Here is an 18,464-nt window from a genome sequence, read left to right as displayed (position 1 = left end):
CAAAGGGAGGGTACAAATCCCTGCCTCCTGCTTCCGCAAGCACTGGGCTGCTCTAAAGCAGGCCAGACAGCTCTGGCCTTCAGCACTCACCTCAGCTCAGCCATAAAGTCTGGTCTGTCTCAGGTGACGGTCCAGAATTAAGGTAAGAGAAGCCGAGGACTTCAGGAATGGGGGAACATGGGTGGAAATTCAACTGGGAAGGAATTGGAGGGCATCAAATGCTGTGCTCAATAAGGTCCAACCTGATCTCTGGTTCTAAGTGATCATCATGACAACCAACACTTCTGATGCCCCACTCCGCCCAGGAGTGCTGGGTGCCATTTTGCAGAAGCGTGGTCAAATTGTCCATGCCCTGTCTATGAGGTACAGTAGACCAAACAGTTGCTTTTAGATTCTGTGTTCAAAGGTTTTTGCAGAAGTTTGAGCAGTATTCCGAGGTCCACTTGGACTGTTGTGTCTTTCTATTTTGTAGCTTAGATGCACATTTGCGGCATCCCCCTCTTGTAAGCCAGACCCATGCCAATGGATACATGAACAGAGACCCCTTACAGGGAGATCATCTGAGACGAATCTGGTCAGGTTTTTCCAGAGGTGCATTGCTATATAGTTCTTCATTGTATTGTCAAATGATAATTCTCAGGATTTTTTTTAATGTTTCTTTCTTTCTTGTTTTGAAATACAGTCTCACTGTTCTTACCCAAGCTGGCCTTGAACTCTTTGGTTAAGCAGTCCTCCTGACTCAGCCTCCCGAGTAGCTGAGACTACAGGTATGTACCACTGAAGCCAGATTAATACTCAGAATTTTACTAATCCTCAAATATCGTTTCTCTCTCCTGGGGTCTGATGTAGCCTAGGGACTTGCTTGAGAGTTGAATCCAGAAAAGTAGCCCCCCACTTTCCTTGTGTGTCTGTGTGTTTGGAGAAGTAGAGGTAGTCTTGTGGTTTATTCAGTATCCTCACTTGCCCACAGATGATCGGGATGAAACACCACCCCGATTTTCTCTCTAACCTTTATCAGCTGTGGCCAGCTGGCCTTTGGTCTCTGTTGATGTTACCCAAGGAGACTAGGAACGTGCTCCTGGCCCTGATCTCCCAAGAATTCGGTCACCTCTTTCTATGTGGCTTCGGGGGCAGTTCACAAAGGTAGATTGCAAGCTGTGTCAAGCCTGAGCCTAGGGCAGTGGCTGCTGGCAATTCTGCACGTTAAGAGGGTGAGTCCTCCAAAGGTGCTATCCGGCCCTTGCAGCAGCAGGTGGTGGCTTCAAGGAGAAGTCCCAGAGGAGAGAACCGAGGTTATGCCTGCTTTCCCTGAAGGAAATCATGCCACTGCCTTAGTGTCCTGGCTCGCAGCCCCTTAGGGATTAGAGGCCAACCCCACCCCTACTTTTGGTAGATGGGGAGACTGAGCCCTGGAGAGGGGGGGAACTATTATGCCCATCAAGTAGGCAGTAAAGGATGGTAAAAAGCAGCGGACATGAAGCCAGAGACACTCGGGTTCACATCTCAGCTTTGCTACTACCCAGCCGTGTGCGGTGGGCAGTTTATTTTACCTTCTCTAAGCTCCAGTTTGCATATCATAAAATGGTGACAATAATACCTACTTTGAGGCTTATGGAGATTAGAGGAGATCCATGTATAGCTTCCGGAGCAGAATGGATGTTCTCTGTGTCTCTTACTTTACAATTCATAGTAACTTTGCTTTGTTTCCACAACCCCAAGTATCTCCATGGGTCTTGCGCTTTTTCCTGAGGAATCATCTGCCTACAGTGAAATGCACAGATCTTAAACAGACAGTTGGAGTTTTGACAAATACACACATGCACATAATAATCACCACCCTCATCAAGATGTGGGACCATGTTGATGAGAAATCAGGCACGTTCTAGTCTCCTTGGCTAACAACCACCATGAGGGCTCCCTCATGCCCCTTCTTAGTCCCTAGCCCACAGGCAACCGCTATTGTGACTTCTACCACTATAGACTATTCGGGCTTGTTCCATATATGCAAGTGGGCTCATCCCTATCTGGCTTTTTGCGTCGGGCCTCTTTCATTCAGTACAGAGTCTTTCAGGTTCACTCTGATTTTGTGTGGATTGGTAGTTTGCTCCTTTTTATTGCTTTGTGGCATTCCTTTGTATGAATATGTCACAGCTAGTTTATTATCCTGGTAATAGGAAATTGGATAATTTCCCATTTTTTGTCCATTGTTGGTAAAGCTGCTATGAACGCTCATGTGCAGGTCTGTGTGGGCATAGCTTTTGTTTCTCGTGGTTATATGTACCTACAAGTGAGATTGTTGGATCATGTGGTAAGAAAATGTTTTAACTTTGTAAGAAACTCTCAATATTTTGAAGAGGCTGTTCTGTGTTTCGGTGTTATTTGAAATTAAGGTGCAAACTGAATTCACTTTTAGGTAAAGCCTGGTTACATGTAGCTCGACTGTCAACCAGGAGAAACAAAATTATGGTGCTCAATCAAAGGCTTTTCTAGACAACATAATCCAATTATGACTGGGCTAGAATGATTCTGAAAGAAAAACATTTTGGAAAGGATCCTCTGCTCACGGCCAGATTGTCCCCATCTTACCTGTTAACCTAGTAGATCCACAAACTACTTTGTGCTGGATCCTGGGATAAAGACATGCATAAGAAATATTCCTTGATCTTAAACATCTCATAAGCTCGTGAGGAAGGCAGTCTATTTGGCTCTAGTCATTTTCATGATCTTTACAAGAATGAAGAGATTAAATACACCTTTGGTCAGAGCACACGATAAGTCAGATTGGGCGGCCAAAGGTAAAGAAGCATCTAGACAGGCTACTTCTCCAGTAAAGTAAGCTCATGATGTTCCCTGAACACTGATTAGACTTTTTTGAGTGCCAGAGGTGTGCCAGGTCCTGGGCTGGATGCAAATAGACAGCCAGTGACCTCAAGGAACTCACGAGGTAGGAAATGTTGGTGCTAATGATGGAATCCAGCTTTAAGGCAATATGTCAAACAGCTCTTGAGAATCTACTCAATTCCGGGGTACTGTTCTAGATACAGAGGCCTTGGTGGTGAAGAGAATGACAACCTCAGGATCTTTCAGGAGCCTTCTACTACTGTTCCTACAATATATGATCATAACATTGTTTTGAGGAGATCTGTACTTGGCTTAGAATGTGACTGTCTGGAGGTCTTAAAGCTGATGTTGTTAGTAATGGCTAATTTCTAAAATAGTGCAAGTATCTGCTGGACACCATCTTACACAGACTGGGGCCTCAGGAGGAGTGGGAAAATTGGATGTGCTTTAGTGTTTTGCATGGAACCGGTCAAGATAGAAAGCAAAACTTACCATGCAAGTTGAAATTGTCAGGCTCCCACTGGCTTGCCTCTCCAGCTCTCCAGGCAGCCTGTTCCTACAAGGAGTTCTGGGCTGAGCTTGGCTCGCTCATTTGGGAGGGAGGCACTTCTCCAGAAGGCGAGTGACTCTCCTACTTGGCCTCAGTGTCCTCTCACTCCCCCTTTCCTTTTGCTTTCCTAATCATGCGGCCTGACAATTCTCATTTGTAAGTGAAGGCTGCTTTCAGCACTTTGTACAGCTTTCTCACGTTGTTCACTGAACGCCAATGAGACTGGGCTCATCAGCTAGCCCACAGCCCATTCCAGAGTTATTGTCGACCTTCAGGAACCTAGGGGCTCCCTGGGGCTTCAATGAGAACCTGTACTGGGTGGGAGCAAACTGTTTACCCTCAAGAATGCTGCTTATATCTCACTGATTACTTTATAATGATAAAAGATCTCATAGTCTGTGTTCCCTAAGTACCATTTAAGTTGAAATCTAGAAGTACGGCTAAAAGTAGTGTTCCAATTGCAGGCAGCTGGCTGAATACTCATGGGTGAGAAGATTAAACATGTCATCAATTTTAATAAATGTTTGCACACCATAAAAAAGTGCCACTCATCCAAATTAGAGCCAAGCCCCTTTGTAAAATAATGCAAGTGATGTTTTCCTTTTCGTTTACAGCTCATCTGTGTCATTCTCTCACAATGGAAGGGATGAAGAAGACTGATACCCAACTGCCCACAAGTAGGCAGAAGCCTATAAAGACTGAGTGGGATTCCCGAAGTGTCCTCTTCACCTATTTCCAGGGGGACATCAACAGCGAAGTGGACGAGCACTTCTCCAGAGCTCTGAGCAATATTAAGAGGCCCCAGGAATTGAACCCCTCGAGCCAGAGCCAGAGTGAAGAAGTGATCCTAAAAAATGGTGAGCATGTTGGGAGGGATGAGGCTGGAATTCTCTAACAAGGCTTTCGCTGAGAGATCAGTCTTTTGAGGTACTCCATGCACTCGGACATGTGCATATTTGCTAAAGGCAAGTCAATGCCTCATAAGAAGCCATATGCCTTCTTAGAAGCTAATGTAAAAATACACAAGTAGTTTATCTGTTTCATTATTGCCTCAGTTATGTTAAACACTGGGTTCCCTCCTCAGCACAAGGAGAGCTTAACAATCGTTCACAATTATCAGCACTATAGGCACTATTATTATTGACTATCAGCCTAAGAGCAGAAACACTGAAGGATCCACGATAAGATAAAGCATGTCTCGTGTTAGGGCTCCCAGCCTCCTCAACCAATAGTGGATGATCTGGTGAGCGAGGGCAGGGGTCAGAAGGAGCCAGATGAAGTCTTGCCACATCCCTCTCCCACTCTTCACAGGGTCAGGGGTGTTTATTGCTCAACGGCACTGTGTCATAGTGTGTGCATCCACTTTTGGGGGAAGATATGCATTAAGCTCGCAGAGGCCACAATATGACTTTCACAGACCTTAGGCACTTTTGCATTCATGGGTCCCCTTCCTCTAGAAAGATACTAAAGTTTACATTTTCATACTGCATTCATAGAAAGATGAATTAAATCCAGGCTGGATTTACTTTTAACAATTAACATTGTGTTAATGTTTTTTTTTTTGTTTTTTTTTTTCTGGTAGCTGGAATTGAACTCAAGACCTCATGCTTGCCAGGCAGGCGCTGTGCCGCTGAGCTAAGTCCCCAGTCCCTGGATTTACTTTTAATACATGCAGTATCATTATCATACTCGTAGTTTTCTTTTCATTTTAAAACAAGTGACAACAGTTTCATGGGCCCTCTAAAGTATTCTAGAGTCCTAGACACTGTGCCTAAGGGACTCCCTCCTGCTGTGGATGCGAATTAATATGACATCTCTCTAACTTTTTTGAAATGTGCAAATAGATCAAGGTCTGGTTGGATTTAAGAGCTCTTTATTGCTGGGGTCAGGCCTACATGTTGAGCTCCTCCGGTGGGGCCTCGGTCTGTGGGGGAAGAGCTCACCTTTTCCCAGTTGCCGTAGTTTGTACTTTGCTCTTTGAGTCTGAAAGGGCATTAGTGTGAATCTGACGTACTCACTTTTGCAGAATTACTTTACTTCTTTCCAGGAAATTACTTTTATACCAAGTGATAGTGTTTTCTTGAAGAATCTTGTGGTTTAAGTAAACCGGTGAAGGGCACATGGTAGTAGTCTCTAGAGGAAAAGGTGTGGCACTTGTTAAAATGGCCAAGTGCATGGGTAGAGAGTGGGGAGGTGATGTTCAGGAGCGTGTGGAATGATCGGAGCAGGAGAGAGAATGATTGCTCTCCAGTTGCTTCAGAGGCGTGTTAAAAACTACAAGCCTCCCAAGTGTCACTCTGTCTTCTTACCCTGTTTGTCACCACCAACCAGAGTGTACATTTATGGGTTTCGCTTTTGCCTCCTCCTTACCCCACTTAGACTCTTGAATTCCACAGCAGCAGGCAGTCAGTCTGTTAATTGCTGCTGTCCAAGCACCTAACACAATGCCTGACTCGTGGAAGGCGCTCAGTGTATATTGCATAAATGAATGAAACTGTGATTTGGATCACAGGGGACTGACCCTGCAGGTGCGGTGTATTAGTCTATTTTCTATTGCTAATAACACAGTGCCATAGACTGAGTGAATGATAAAGAAAAGAGATTCAATTTGGCTCACAATTCTGGCCCAAGGTTGAGGGCCCCATCTGCTGACAGCCTTCTTGCTGGTAGAGCCCCAGGCAGTGCAGGGCATCACGTGACAAGATGCTAGGCGCATATGCACGGATCTTCTAGTCTGTCTCTCTCTTCTCATAAAACCATCAGTGATTTAATCATGGGGTCCCACCTTGATGGCCTCATCTAATCTCAATCACCTCACAAAGTCGTAGTCGTATTAAGTTTCCACCCTCATAATATCTCATAGTAAAGAATAAATTTAAACATGAGCTTCAAAAAGGACAAATCATTTACAAACCACAGCATGAGGTCACCGAACTTTAGAACAAGACAGCCTGCTGCTAGATCAGTGCCACTCCTTTGTAACAGTATGATTTCAAGGCATTTTACATTCGGCCTGTACCTCAGTTTCCTCACCACTAAGTCTGAATATTATTTAATCACGGGAGGATGCTTTGGAGGAGGCAGTGTGATAATCCATGCCAAGTGGCACGTAGTAGGTGTTATGTAGGTGCTAGTTACTTCTCTGGGGGTGGTGCTTGAAGCTGACATGGTTTTGAAAGACTAAAATGGATGTGATGGCCTGCAATGAAAACAGTCACAGAGCTGGAGGCCTCTCCCATAAGGCTCCAAGTTTTCAGTGGGTCCTGCTGCGTGGCTGCTGTAATGTTTTCTGTGCCTTCTGACTTTACTCCGTATCGTTTTGTGAAGCCCCTGCCTGCTAAGGAAGCTTGTCCAAGTCAGCCTTCGCAGGCCAAATAGAGAGGGGGGCTTTTCTTTACTTATCTTCTTGGTTGTTACATTTCCCCATAAATATCTTCACTGTGAAGATGTCTCCCTCACAGAACATGGTACAGGCTAGGCAAACATTTGTCTGCCAATTAAGCAAGTGAAGGGAAGACTGTATCCCTCCAGGCCTCTCTTATCACAGTGAGGAGTCAAGTTTCTCCTAAACTGTGCTGCCTCCAGGGAGGACTCCATGAAAGGCGTTCAGTCCTGCTAAGGTTCTCACAGGAGGTGTTACATGACATATATACAGCTTTGAAAATGGTGGGAAATCTAAAAAGTGGCCTTTCATTACTGTTAGTTACCATCCTCTTAACTCCTATAGGCCAGCACCAGGCCACCTATCCTTGGCTAAGCTGGGCTGAGGAGAACAGGCCCCTATTCACCCGCTGTCATCGAAGGCTTGTCCACATTCTGAGAGGTACTCTGTTAAGCCAAATACATAAGGCCTAAACACAGAGAGCTGTGTGTCTAGGAGATGCCGCTGACTTTCCTGGTTATTTTTCCCCCTAAATCTATTTACTTATGTATAATTTACACTGGCTGTTCTTCAGGAAACAAAACACAAATTGAAAGTATCTTTGAGTTATCCCCCCTTCAAGTGACTTTGAGGAGTTCAGAATCAGTAACTGAGGAGGCGTCAATACCTGCAGTTGTGGGGTAGGGTGCTGGTTTATGTCTCAGCCCAGATTCTGCCTGTCCCACCCCCAGCCCTAGTCTGAGTGCAGGCTCAGGCCTCATGACATGCTCAAGGGTTGCTGAGAGAAGGGAAGAGGCTGTGTACCCCAGCAGCCCACGAGAGGTCTCCCATCCAGTCTCAGAGTCCCACCTCCTTCTCGGTGTCTCCCATCCACCCTGGATAGCAGGGTTCAGGAAGAATTGCTGGGTTTCTCTTTTAGGTGGATCTCTGTGTACGCTTTAGCCACGCTGGTTGTGTGGAGCCTTTGAGACTCCTCACAACTCTGTGCCTCCCTTTCTGGGAAGAGAAAGGAATGTGCACAAACATATTGAGCAGACCAGCAGCACATTAAAATGATTGCATTCACTTCGGTCCTCAAAACCTGCTAAGATTTAGACTTCGGACAAGCAAATCAAATCCATGCTGTTAGAAGATAGGTTACCTTCGGGGAGATTAGTGGTGGGGAAGGCACCCAAAGGGTCTTTCAAGGTAGTAGCCATGTTCTGTTACTCAGCCTGGGTGCTCATTACTCAGTTTGTGAGGATTCCCTCAGCGGCATGCATTTTTGTGCAGTTTTCTTATGTTGGCTGTGCTTCACAAACCAGCTTGCACTGGGTGTTACCATCCCGTTCACAGAGGCGAAAACTGCAGCCCCACTAGGGTCCGTGCTTAGAGATGAGTTACACAGTATGTGACAGAGATGGAAACCCAGGTCTGTCGGACTCTAGTGCCAGTCCATCCTGCCCTTTACAGACCTTGGCAGCATCCAGCAAGAAGTTTAATACGTGAAAGGACTAGAGCTAATGATGTTTGCAGTGGTCCACATTTGCTGTGTCAGTGTCTCCACTAGAGGCTTTTGCATGGATCATCTCACTGAAGTTTCACCCCAACCTGTGCTCATATTGCTGGTGATGAAACTGAGGCTCAGAGTCAAGCGACTTGTCGGAGACACCAAAGCAAATAAGGGGTAGCTATAGTGTTCGCCACCAAATACATTTGATATATACTGCAAATTATTCCCCCAAAATGTTAAGCTCATCTGCCCCCTCTCCAGCCACAGTAGTGTGCCAAAGTGCGCAGTTAGCTACTTCTCTGAATTCCTTATAATACCGGGGAGGCATAGCCAGTAAGAGCATGAGAGCTGGAATCAGACACCACCACCACCTACTGTGCAGCCTTAGGCAAACTATTTGAAGGCTGAGTCTCTATTTGCTTATCTGGCTTTCTGGGAGGATCAAAAAAGCTCCTGTGTATTGGTTCTTGATGCTATCACCTAAATACCTGGTACTCACAATCTAAAGCAGGATAGGTTTATTTTGACTCCAAGAGGTAACTAAGCAAGCGCACTTGGGGACGAATGTCACCAGAGCCACTTCTGCTAGCAACAGCAGCATTGTGTCAGCCCAAGCCATAAGTTTAAGATGCCTTGTACTGTCCACAGGGTAGATAGGCGTGGTTATTGGAACAGTTGGCCCAAGAAGTTCAAGAAAAAATAGCCCACCCAAATGTAGAATCTCTACTCCACGGGCCACGAACACCCAAGCCTGATCTGGAAAAGTGTGTCCCCCCAGTTCCGCCGTAGCTGTTGGGTTGAGGTGAACTCAGGATGGAGGCTCCCTGCATTCCCCCTCAAGCTTCCATCCGGACTGTGTTCTGGTGCCCCCAGTGACCACAGGGGCCCATGAACAGTGGCACTCCACCTACATCCCTTAGCATTTCAGTCACAGGACGCTGGAACAGAAGCGGTTAACAGGAATATTCAAAACATCCTGGAGCCCTACTTTCCACAGGGAGCATTCAGCAAGCACCTTGGTCATATGTATGAGATCAGTGAGGCCAGTCTAGGGAGAAACTGCCCAGTTGTCAGAGGCTATGCTTTGTTTCTGATTATGCTTAGGACATACAGTAGCTCCATTTAATATGAATCACTGACAGTGATTCTGTGAAATCAATTTAATCACTCTACTCGTGCCGCACAGTACCCCAGTTGCTACTGTCCCAAAGAGAAGCAATCTTTTTCTCTCTTTTTTTTTTTCATACCAGGAATCAAACTCAGGACCTTGCGCTTGTCAGGCAAGAGAAACAATCTTTAAAACTAACATCCACCCGTAAGAACACATCCCAATATTCCCTTGCCACCATGCCCACTGCTCATAGCGCGCGCTGTGAGAGCAAGAGTGGAAGGTCTGTGCCACGTGGGCTGGGCTGCTTTTGTTCTTATCATCTGCGTTACATAGAAAACTATGGTGGTGGATGGGGGCACTCCAGCAGCGCTGTGCTGGCCTCTCAGATGTCTTTATCTGGTACAAAATCCAGTCAAAGTTGAACAGTCAGGAGAGCTGGAAGAAGTGCTTATGGGGGGAAAGGGGATAAGAGTCTCAGGCAGGCTCTCCAGCCAGACAAGTTTCGTTGTTTTCCACACCCACCCCCTCCCCCATTATCTTGGCTAGATGAGAGGCTCCAGGTTTTAAGCACCATCTGGCAGAGCTCTTCCCTCCTCTTCTCTCGCCTGAGTGGGTGTCGAGAATGGAGAGACACCCATCCGTGTCGTGAGCTATCCTAGACATCTGAGATCTGCGATTCAGCCTCTACCACAGGCACAATTAGAATAGTGTGTATGGCACCAAAGGAGACTTCATCCCTATTAGCCAGTCCACACAGAGGCCTCTTGTCCCTAACCACGTTGCTTTTGCAGAGTGAGTTCCAAGCAACTACTTTCCTACCCAGTTCCCTACTGGGCTAATCTGCTTTGCTACCTTGGCCCAGTCTCTTAACATCCCCTGTCCCAGATTCCTCTGGAAATGGAATTGCCACCCCTAGAATTGTGTGAATGACTAACATAGGCAAGCGTTAAACCCTCTATAAAGAGCTGTGAAGTCCTTTTATGTGGTGTATTCAAAGCAGTAGTGATAACATAGAACTAAACAACAGCAGCAAACACAAATCAAGTACTTTCATGTTTAGTAAACGTGTCCCAGAGGGGCTCATTTGACAGCGGGGTAAACGTGGTGTGAATATAATTGAAAAATGTAAAGAACTAAGCTGCCCACAAATATGACACCAGTGTGTGCATTACTGTCCATTGATGGAATAGTGGAAAGCCATTTAAAAAGCTGATGTTTGACTGTATTTCTTACCATGAAAAAATATATTCATGGATATTTTAATGAAGAAAAATCAGCTTATAACAAGATATAGTGTAAAAACCATGCCTGCATAAACAAAACAAACAAAGCCTAGAAAGAAGTTGATATTGGCCGTGAGATGATAGTCATGATATTTTAGTGAAGAAAAATTAGCTTGAATAACAATATATTGTGAAAACTATGCACACATAATTAGAAATCCTAGAAAGAAGTACAACAAAAGACCACATTGGCTATTTCTTGATTCTATGATTAGTGTGTTTTTAACCTTTCGTACATTTTCCTCAAATTAAAAAATATAGCATATATCAACCAGAAATGACTGGGGATATAGCTCAGGGGCATAAGCAACTGCCTGGCAAGCGCAATATCCTGAGTTTGATTCCCAGGACTGCAAAAAAAAAAACCAAAAACAAAAACAAAACAAAAAACCCAAAAAACTCAACCAGAAAAAAATGAGCTATTTCTATTTTCAAAATGATAAGTGAACACTTAACACGTCTTTTAAATCTTTCCTTCCCAGATGGTGACATGCCTCCAAATCATTGGCATTTCTCTTCTCCCTGGACAAAGCCACTGCCAGAAGCATCCCTTGCAACTCCTGCCACCACCAGCAGATTGAGTGTGTGTGATCCCATGGCCGTGGATCACTACCCCCTGGCCCTGTCGGAGACACCCTCTGCTCATCCCAGGGAGCTGTGGCATTTCCCCTCCCTGGCAAGCCCCAGCACCCCAGAGCCTGGCTATGCTCAAGTATTTCCCGGTGGGCACCTGGTTCCAGGGCCTCACCAAGCTAGGAAATGTGATCCCTTCCTAAGTTACCTCCAGCAGGACAGATGCCTAACTTGTCCTCAGGAACCTGCCGTGAGGGAAGATTACAACCCTGTCCAGATCGCCGGAAGCACGGGACTGTTCTTCAACCTGCCTCCCAGCTCAGTCCACTGTAAGGAAACGCTTACAGATACTTGGAAGACTGCCTCTGATTGGCCGTGGTTGAGTGAGTTGGCATGAGATGGGGTGCTAAGACTAATTGCTTCCGCTCTGGACTAGGGGCTGCTGCTGCTGAGGGATGGAATGTTTTGCATAAATATCTATACGTCTTCCCTAGGCTTCACTGACATTCATAGTTTAGTAACTAAACGGTTACATAGATAGGCAGCCAGAGGGGCTTGGCTTGAGATATGCACTGAGTCTTTAGACTTGGCCTCTCCCTAGAAAAAATGACATCTGACTGCCTAAAATCATAGAGTCTCACATTTACCTCCCTGGGAGTCACTAAATAATCTATTTGCAAAACAGAGGCCTATGAATTACCTACAGGCTCAAACTCTATTCTCTAAACAGGTTGACAACTTGCAATGATGCCAGGCTCCTGGGCAAAAACAAGGGCAAACTATACCAACCATCTGCTCCACACATTAAAATTCATAGAGACTGGAGAGACAGCCCCATCACTGCCTGGAGATGTAACAGTGGCTGGCTGCCTGCGCACTGGTCCCTCCTGCTTGGTTTCCTTAGGGTTACTGTGCTCTGATGGCTACCTCTTCCCCTAAACTAAAAATACCCTTATGGCTCGCTCATTCTTTCATTCACATCCTCACCCAACAAATATTTAGTCAGAGCCTACTCAGTGTAAAATACCCATCAGAAAACAGACAAACACCCTTTGTAAGAGGATGGGGAAGAATTGGCTTGAATTATACTTTCACCAAAAAGCAATCCACTGTGCTGTAAGACGTACCTTATGTGTGAAATATTTGCTATAAATATAATTGTTTCATAGAGACAAGTCTGTACCCTCTATAGTACTCTGTACTATGGATAAACTTTCAATTGGAACTCCCTATTCTACATGTATCTGTGGCCCCAGGTCTGAAAGAAATTACTGGAAGCTGTCTTTACTGTGAACGAAGCAAAAAGGACCCGTTCAATACAGCACGCCTAAGTCCTGCATTGTATTCCATCCTAATGTTGAAAACAAATTTCCCACTAAAATACCCAATTCCAGAATTTGATTTGCAGTGTTTGTAGACAGTAAATCATAAAAAATGTCGTGCTTGGGAAATCTGAAAATTCCCACTCTGTAACTGCTTTTCAAAAATCTTCTCGTACTGGATTTAGAAGGAAGATTAGAACAACTGTTTTTGTATATATGCGTGTACATACACACAGCAGTGCCCTTTCAACAGTTGGTTAGGACACAGATGGCCCAAATCATTATCTTCCAAACATAACAATGCACGGTCAAATCCAATTCAGCAAATATTTAGTGAACATCTACTATACCCAGGCACATCACGGCTGACATGATACACATTCACAAATGTCTATCACTAAAGTCTCAACTGCTGTGAGCTCTTCACACTCTTCGACTAAGGATGACATCATTTGTATTCATTGGTGACTAGTCCAGGGTCTGTGCAGGAAGTCAGCATCTCTTAGTCAGGATCACTGCCTAGAAGATGAGAACATGTTCCAAGGAGCCTTAACAACAGAAGCTCCTGGTTTTTAGCATCTGGAGAGAAGATATGTCAGATTCCATAAGCTGAGGGGCAGGCAGTCTGGGACCCTGGGGGTGCTTTTGGATACATTCTAGCCCAGCCACAGAGATTTCATTTTGAGTCATCTTTTCTTTTTCTGTTCCAGGTAAAAAACTGTATGTCTCCCCGAGTCCTGGACCTGTCAGTCCCAGCCTTGCAAATGAAAGTAGGTATCTGGGTTTGTTTGTTTGTTTGTTTGTTTGTTTGAGACAGGCTCTCGCTATGTAGTTCAGGATGTGCTCAAATTCACTATGTAGCCCAGGCTGGTCTCAAACTTGTGGTGATCTTCCTGCCTCAGCCTCCTAAGTGTTGGGATTACTGGCATGCACCACCATACCTGGCTAGGTATCTGGTTTAGCCTTTGATATTGTGGTTCTGTACCCAAATAAGAAACTTGAGGAGTTTGTAGTGTAAAAGCCAGGGTCTCCAGCAGCTGACAGGACATTTTATTTCTATTATTTTGTATTTTCACAGATAGAATTTGTTCCATCTTGGTTTCAGAAAGCCCATGCACTTCATGTCTTATAAAACTTATTGAACTATTTCTCATTTTGCTAGAGAAACAATTCTACTGTATTTTTAAATCTAAGCCCAACTTACTGACTGAAGTAAGTAGGATGACTCAGAAAGATGAACAGATCGGCAAAGATTAGCTTGCTCTATCCAAGGAGGTAGTTTTGTTCAGTTTTCAGCCTAGCACATAAGGCCATTCCAGGACTCTGAAGGCAGGAAAATGCGACCAAAGCCCAAAACTTGGGGTTGTACACTCAGTTTGAAAGAAGTGGCAGTAGGGGCTTTAAAATGAAGACAGTCTGGGTAGAATGGGAAGAGGATCTTCATGGCTTAAGTTTAAGGTTCAAATCCCAGCTTTGTTATTTACTGGCCTCAGGAACTTGGTCACATCTCTTAACCTCTCTATGCCTCATTTGCCTTTTGTAGAATAAGCATAAAATAGTAACCACTCCAAAGGGTGTCTCTGAGCATTGGGTGAAATGAGGTATGCAAATACTTAGAATAACACCTGGCACATAGTCAGCTATCAACACAGGTAAGTCTTTTGGCAGGGAATTCTGTGTGGCTCAAACTGTGTTTAAGAGGAGATCAAAAGGAAAAATTGCCGCTCTAGGCCCTGATCTCAGGCATTTAAACAGTCTAATGTGAAGAGCGGATGAGGGTGTCATATAGATCCACTACCCAAATGTCAGTTCCATGAAAGCTATGATTTGAGGGATGGATTGTCGTATTTCTAATACTTGCAACAAAGCCTCGCGTAGAGGGCCGTACATATTTATTGAAATCCTGCATGCTGTGAACAATACAAGGACATTTAAAAAGGAAATAGTAAGAAAATATCTGCCATTATAATAAAGATTAATCTGCTTAAGATATTTTTTTGCAAGACAAACCAACCAACCTTGGAGGTGAAATAAGAGGACAGAGAAATTTCTACTGGATGTGGCATCAAAGATGTTGGGTAACCTTCTTAAGAGCAGATTTCATTATGTGACACAGATAGCCAGATTGGGCTGAGTTGAAGAGTGAATGGGAGATGAGGAAAAGGAGTCAGTAATTTCCAGCAGATTCTTAGAGACCTTTAACATTAAATTAGTGAAGAAAAGTGAAGTGATCCCTAAGAAAACTAGTGGGATTTGAGAAAGATTTACTTTAAAAAATGGCAAATATTACAAAGTTGAATGATAGTGGGAACATTTGAATAAAGTCGGAGAGACTGAGATTGCAGGAGGATGGGAATAACTTCATGGGTGAAGCTGTTAGGTAGAAAGAAGGGACGTTTGAAGCACTGACAATTCGTGAGAAGAGGAACTGCTCTGCCATTGAAAGTGTGCAAATTAAAGAGGATAATGACAGATGCAAACAGATTTTCAGGCTCTCTTGTGTAGTGACTACAGTGTAGTCCTCTACTGATGTCTATTTTCTCAATCAGCTGTGGAGGCAGGGTCATCAGCTGAGAGTGAGCGTGTGGGACATTTGAAGAGAGTAGGAAAGTATGAAAAAGTCTTTGGGGCAGCGGGACCGCAAACCTGCTAATAGAAAACTAGAAGTAGCATTTCTGAGTGCTTATCTGACATCTGAGATCATGGATTTCAAGTGGGGACAGCCAGCTGTGTTGTGGGATTTTTACCAGTGACATTAGGTTCATATAATATGCAGAGAAGGCAATGGGTGCCTCATCCAAGGGTGAGGTTGTGGCAAGTAATCATGAGCATGAGGACATAAGCACATAAGCATGAGGACAAGGAATGGAGGGTGTTTGAAAGTGAGTTTTAACAAAAGGCCATGGTATCCAAGCTGCATAAGGAAGGAACTGGATGCAGATGGAAGTTACCAGGCTAGTAGAAGTCAGTGGCTTGGAGGTTACATAAAAATGCAGGGATAAGACTGCTGAACCAATGAAATGGGAGACGGATGTTTGAAACTGAGATTGTAAGGGTTCCATATTTGTGGGTGGTGGCAAATTCTAGGGTGTGACCCCAGGAATGGTTGGTTTAGGTAACGTACAAGCACATTAGAGAGGAGGAGAATGACAAAAATCATAGAAGTGAAGCAAAATAACAGCTAGTAGTGGGCTTGGGTGTAGCTCAGTGGTAGAGCTAGCATGGACAAGACCCCCCCCCCCGAAATGCCAAAAAAAAGAAAGAAAGCAACAAAAACCTAGTAGCTACCTACAATGCAGATTCTGTATTTACCCTCATGTATGGATGGGGAAATTGAGGTTTTAGAGAAGTTAATTAACCTGCCCAAAGTTAAAGCGAGCGTCAGAATCACTTTGACTTCAGAGTCCTTGGTCTTGCTCACTAAGCTAAGGTGCAGCTTGACTGCATAATAATTAAACTCTATCATCTATAGAGACATTGCCTTTTGAAACAAAATAATAATGAACATTTATTGAACAGGTATGTGCCAGCCACTCTTCCAAGGGCTTTATATGCATTTAACCCAACTCTCACCAGAATCTTAGGAAGTAGTTGCATTCTTACGGAATGAATGTAAGAATGAATGTAAGGAACGAAGTAAGCATTCTTACGTCTTATGAAGTAAGAATCAGACAGACTGGATAAATGGCCGAAGGTCACACAGCTAGGCAATGGTGAATTCAAGACTCAAACTTGGGCTGATTTCACTCCAGGGCTGGCTTTTTCATTGTCATGCTTATTTTGACTTACAGGAAGCCCGTCTCCAGAGAGAAGAAAAAACCTGTTCTTTTATTAACCTTGGTGTGATGAAGAGAATTTTTTTCTAAACCTGCACATAATTTTTTCAAACTGTGAATCCAAGGGTCTCATCTCTAGTTTCCATTTCTGCCACTAAAGAACACTGAATCGGAAACAAGTTTATGCTCTCCCTAAAACTGTGTATTTCTTTTCTTTGGCAACTATATCCTATGCCAAGGTTTTTCAAACTTGTTAAGTGAATCCCCAGCATATAAAATGTTTAAAACAGTTCTTCTGGAGTGGAGAGCATTCATCCCACTCGCTCACTACATGTGCTGCCTTCTTACTGAAAAATCATAGCCGCCAACACTCCCTAGCAGCATCCTTTGAGGCAAAACTGACCACATGAGATTTTGTGGGGCTGCCCCATTTTTTCATTTGAATCGAGGTATCGACAAGTCCGAAGTTTTCCAGTCTTAATTGGACTATGGCCAACTTCACTCTTGCCTCTACCAAAAGCAACATGAAAATGGAGTAGGCAAGACCTGCCAAGAATGGGTTGAGGCCGCAGTCTCCCTACATATCCCAAATCCGGAAAAAAGCTGAAAACTCTCAGTCTGAACCTGACCGATGAACTATGTTCACTTGGAGATTTTGGTTCCTCAATTCTAAAAAAGTTGTTGAGAAATGTGACAACTTACTTATTGGAAACTGAGCAAAGTGGCCCATCCCAAGTTGGGCTTATTGCTGGAGCAGAGTTTATTCCGTATCCAGATCACTTCCTCAGTGCAGTTCCTTCAGTTTCCATCTTTGCTTGCTCTCATGATGGGGACTCGGGCACCTGACAACCTACAGGTGTCCTTTTGGAGCCTGGTGGAGTATGACGCCCTTCCAAATGGGGCTCACCTGGCTTTCACAAACAATGTAACTTTTTCTTTAGTTCCTTCAGCATTAGTAACATCTGAGAAATACTTTCTTCTCAGCACTGAACTACTGGGGCCACCCAGCTGGATACCCGTCACATTTTCCGTCAAGTTGGAGGAGCAAGGCAAGACTTGGCACAAGATACGGCAATGAGACCTCACTGAAGATTGCTCCAGATCAGACGACAATTTCTGAAGCTCACTCCTCTGCCCAGTCTGACAGACAGCCATGTATCTAGAGTGAGCCGCGTAGTTGCCCTGCAACAACCCTGGAAGCCCCTGCTATCGCTGTGCCGCTTTCATACCCCACTTGCTTTTGCTTGATAGCTCAGAGAGTGAATCATAATAAAACTGAATTCTTTCAGATGGTGCTATTCTGGATTGTGACTTTTTTACATCTACCGTCTCATTTAAACTTTCCAATTACCCCGAGATTGGTATTATCTTGTTCATTTAATGTATATGAATATTGAGGCTCAGAGAAGGTAAATGACCTTCCTCAAATCACATAATAACAGAGCCAACACTGAAACCCAGGGCGTCACTCAATGCTGTACTCTCTTCACAATACTTGGCAAGGGTTAATACCCGGATGCTTCTTAGATACTTTCTCTCTCATGTGCTATGCAAATAAGAATACAAATCTTGCATGAGGAGATTGGTGATCTTTGGCAATAATACAGCAATTCTCTTATCTCAAGAACACCTTTGCCAGTGCGCTGTATCCATTTCCCAGACTTAGCAAGAGGACAAAAGACCTAGCCAATAGATTTCTGTTAAGGTCATGGACCTTAACGGAGCCTTGTTCTTTTTTAGGTGATGGTTGGAAATCTGATTCTAGCACTCATGATGTGTAAATATACAGCGCGTGTTTATCTTGGCTCATTCTAGAAAGATTCATCTGTGTTAGAGGATAGCATATATCATAAGGAAAACTTTAATATGCTATTTAGGGAAAAGGAGAAATGATTCCAATAGGGCAGGCGTCTTAGGTAGCTTGCGTGATCAGACAACATTTACTTACAAATCCATAGAAGCTCTTGCTTGAATAAAGCTGAAAGCAGTAATCAAGATTGCTACTTTAATAAAGATGGAAAAAAGAGCTCTGATCACTAATAGATTTGCACTCCTCTGGCATATATAGGTAGATTCCTGTCTAGATCGACTGCTACTTAATCTCAGAGTTCTGGCTTTCTATAGCCATCCTGTT

General features: G+C 44.1%; 1 protein-coding gene across 3 annotated transcripts; it reads left to right on the top strand.

The window, feature by feature from the left end:
- The first annotated feature begins 729 nt into the window (after window positions 1–729).
- On the top strand, window positions 730–17,609 carry Vgll1 (vestigial-like family member 1). 3 transcript variants are annotated; one of them, XM_005404588.2, is made up of 5 exons: window positions 730–767; window positions 4,006–4,248; window positions 11,142–11,561; window positions 13,265–13,324; window positions 17,315–17,609. In XM_005404588.2, the coding sequence occupies exons 2-5, from the start codon at window positions 4,029–4,031 to the stop codon at window positions 17,491–17,493; spliced, it is 879 nt and encodes a 292-aa protein (XP_005404645.1). In that variant the 5' UTR covers window positions 730–767; window positions 4,006–4,028; the 3' UTR covers window positions 17,494–17,609. The 3 variants fall into 3 exon arrangements, with proteins under 3 accessions (XP_005404645.1, XP_013359914.1, XP_013359915.1); XM_013504460.1 differs by having other exon boundaries at window positions 11,142–11,615; XM_013504461.1 differs by having other exon boundaries at window positions 11,142–11,615; window positions 16,346–17,398.
- The last annotated feature ends 855 nt before the right edge of the window (window positions 17,610–18,464 follow it).

This window comes from Chinchilla lanigera, unplaced genomic scaffold (assembly GCF_000276665.1).
Source record: "Chinchilla lanigera isolate Chin_1 unplaced genomic scaffold, ChiLan1.0 scaffold00088, whole genome shotgun sequence".
Lineage (NCBI taxonomy): Eukaryota > Metazoa > Chordata > Mammalia > Rodentia > Chinchillidae > Chinchilla > Chinchilla lanigera.
The sequence above is the reverse complement of the archived record's forward strand: the minus strand, read 5'-3'. Positions and strand labels throughout refer to the sequence as shown.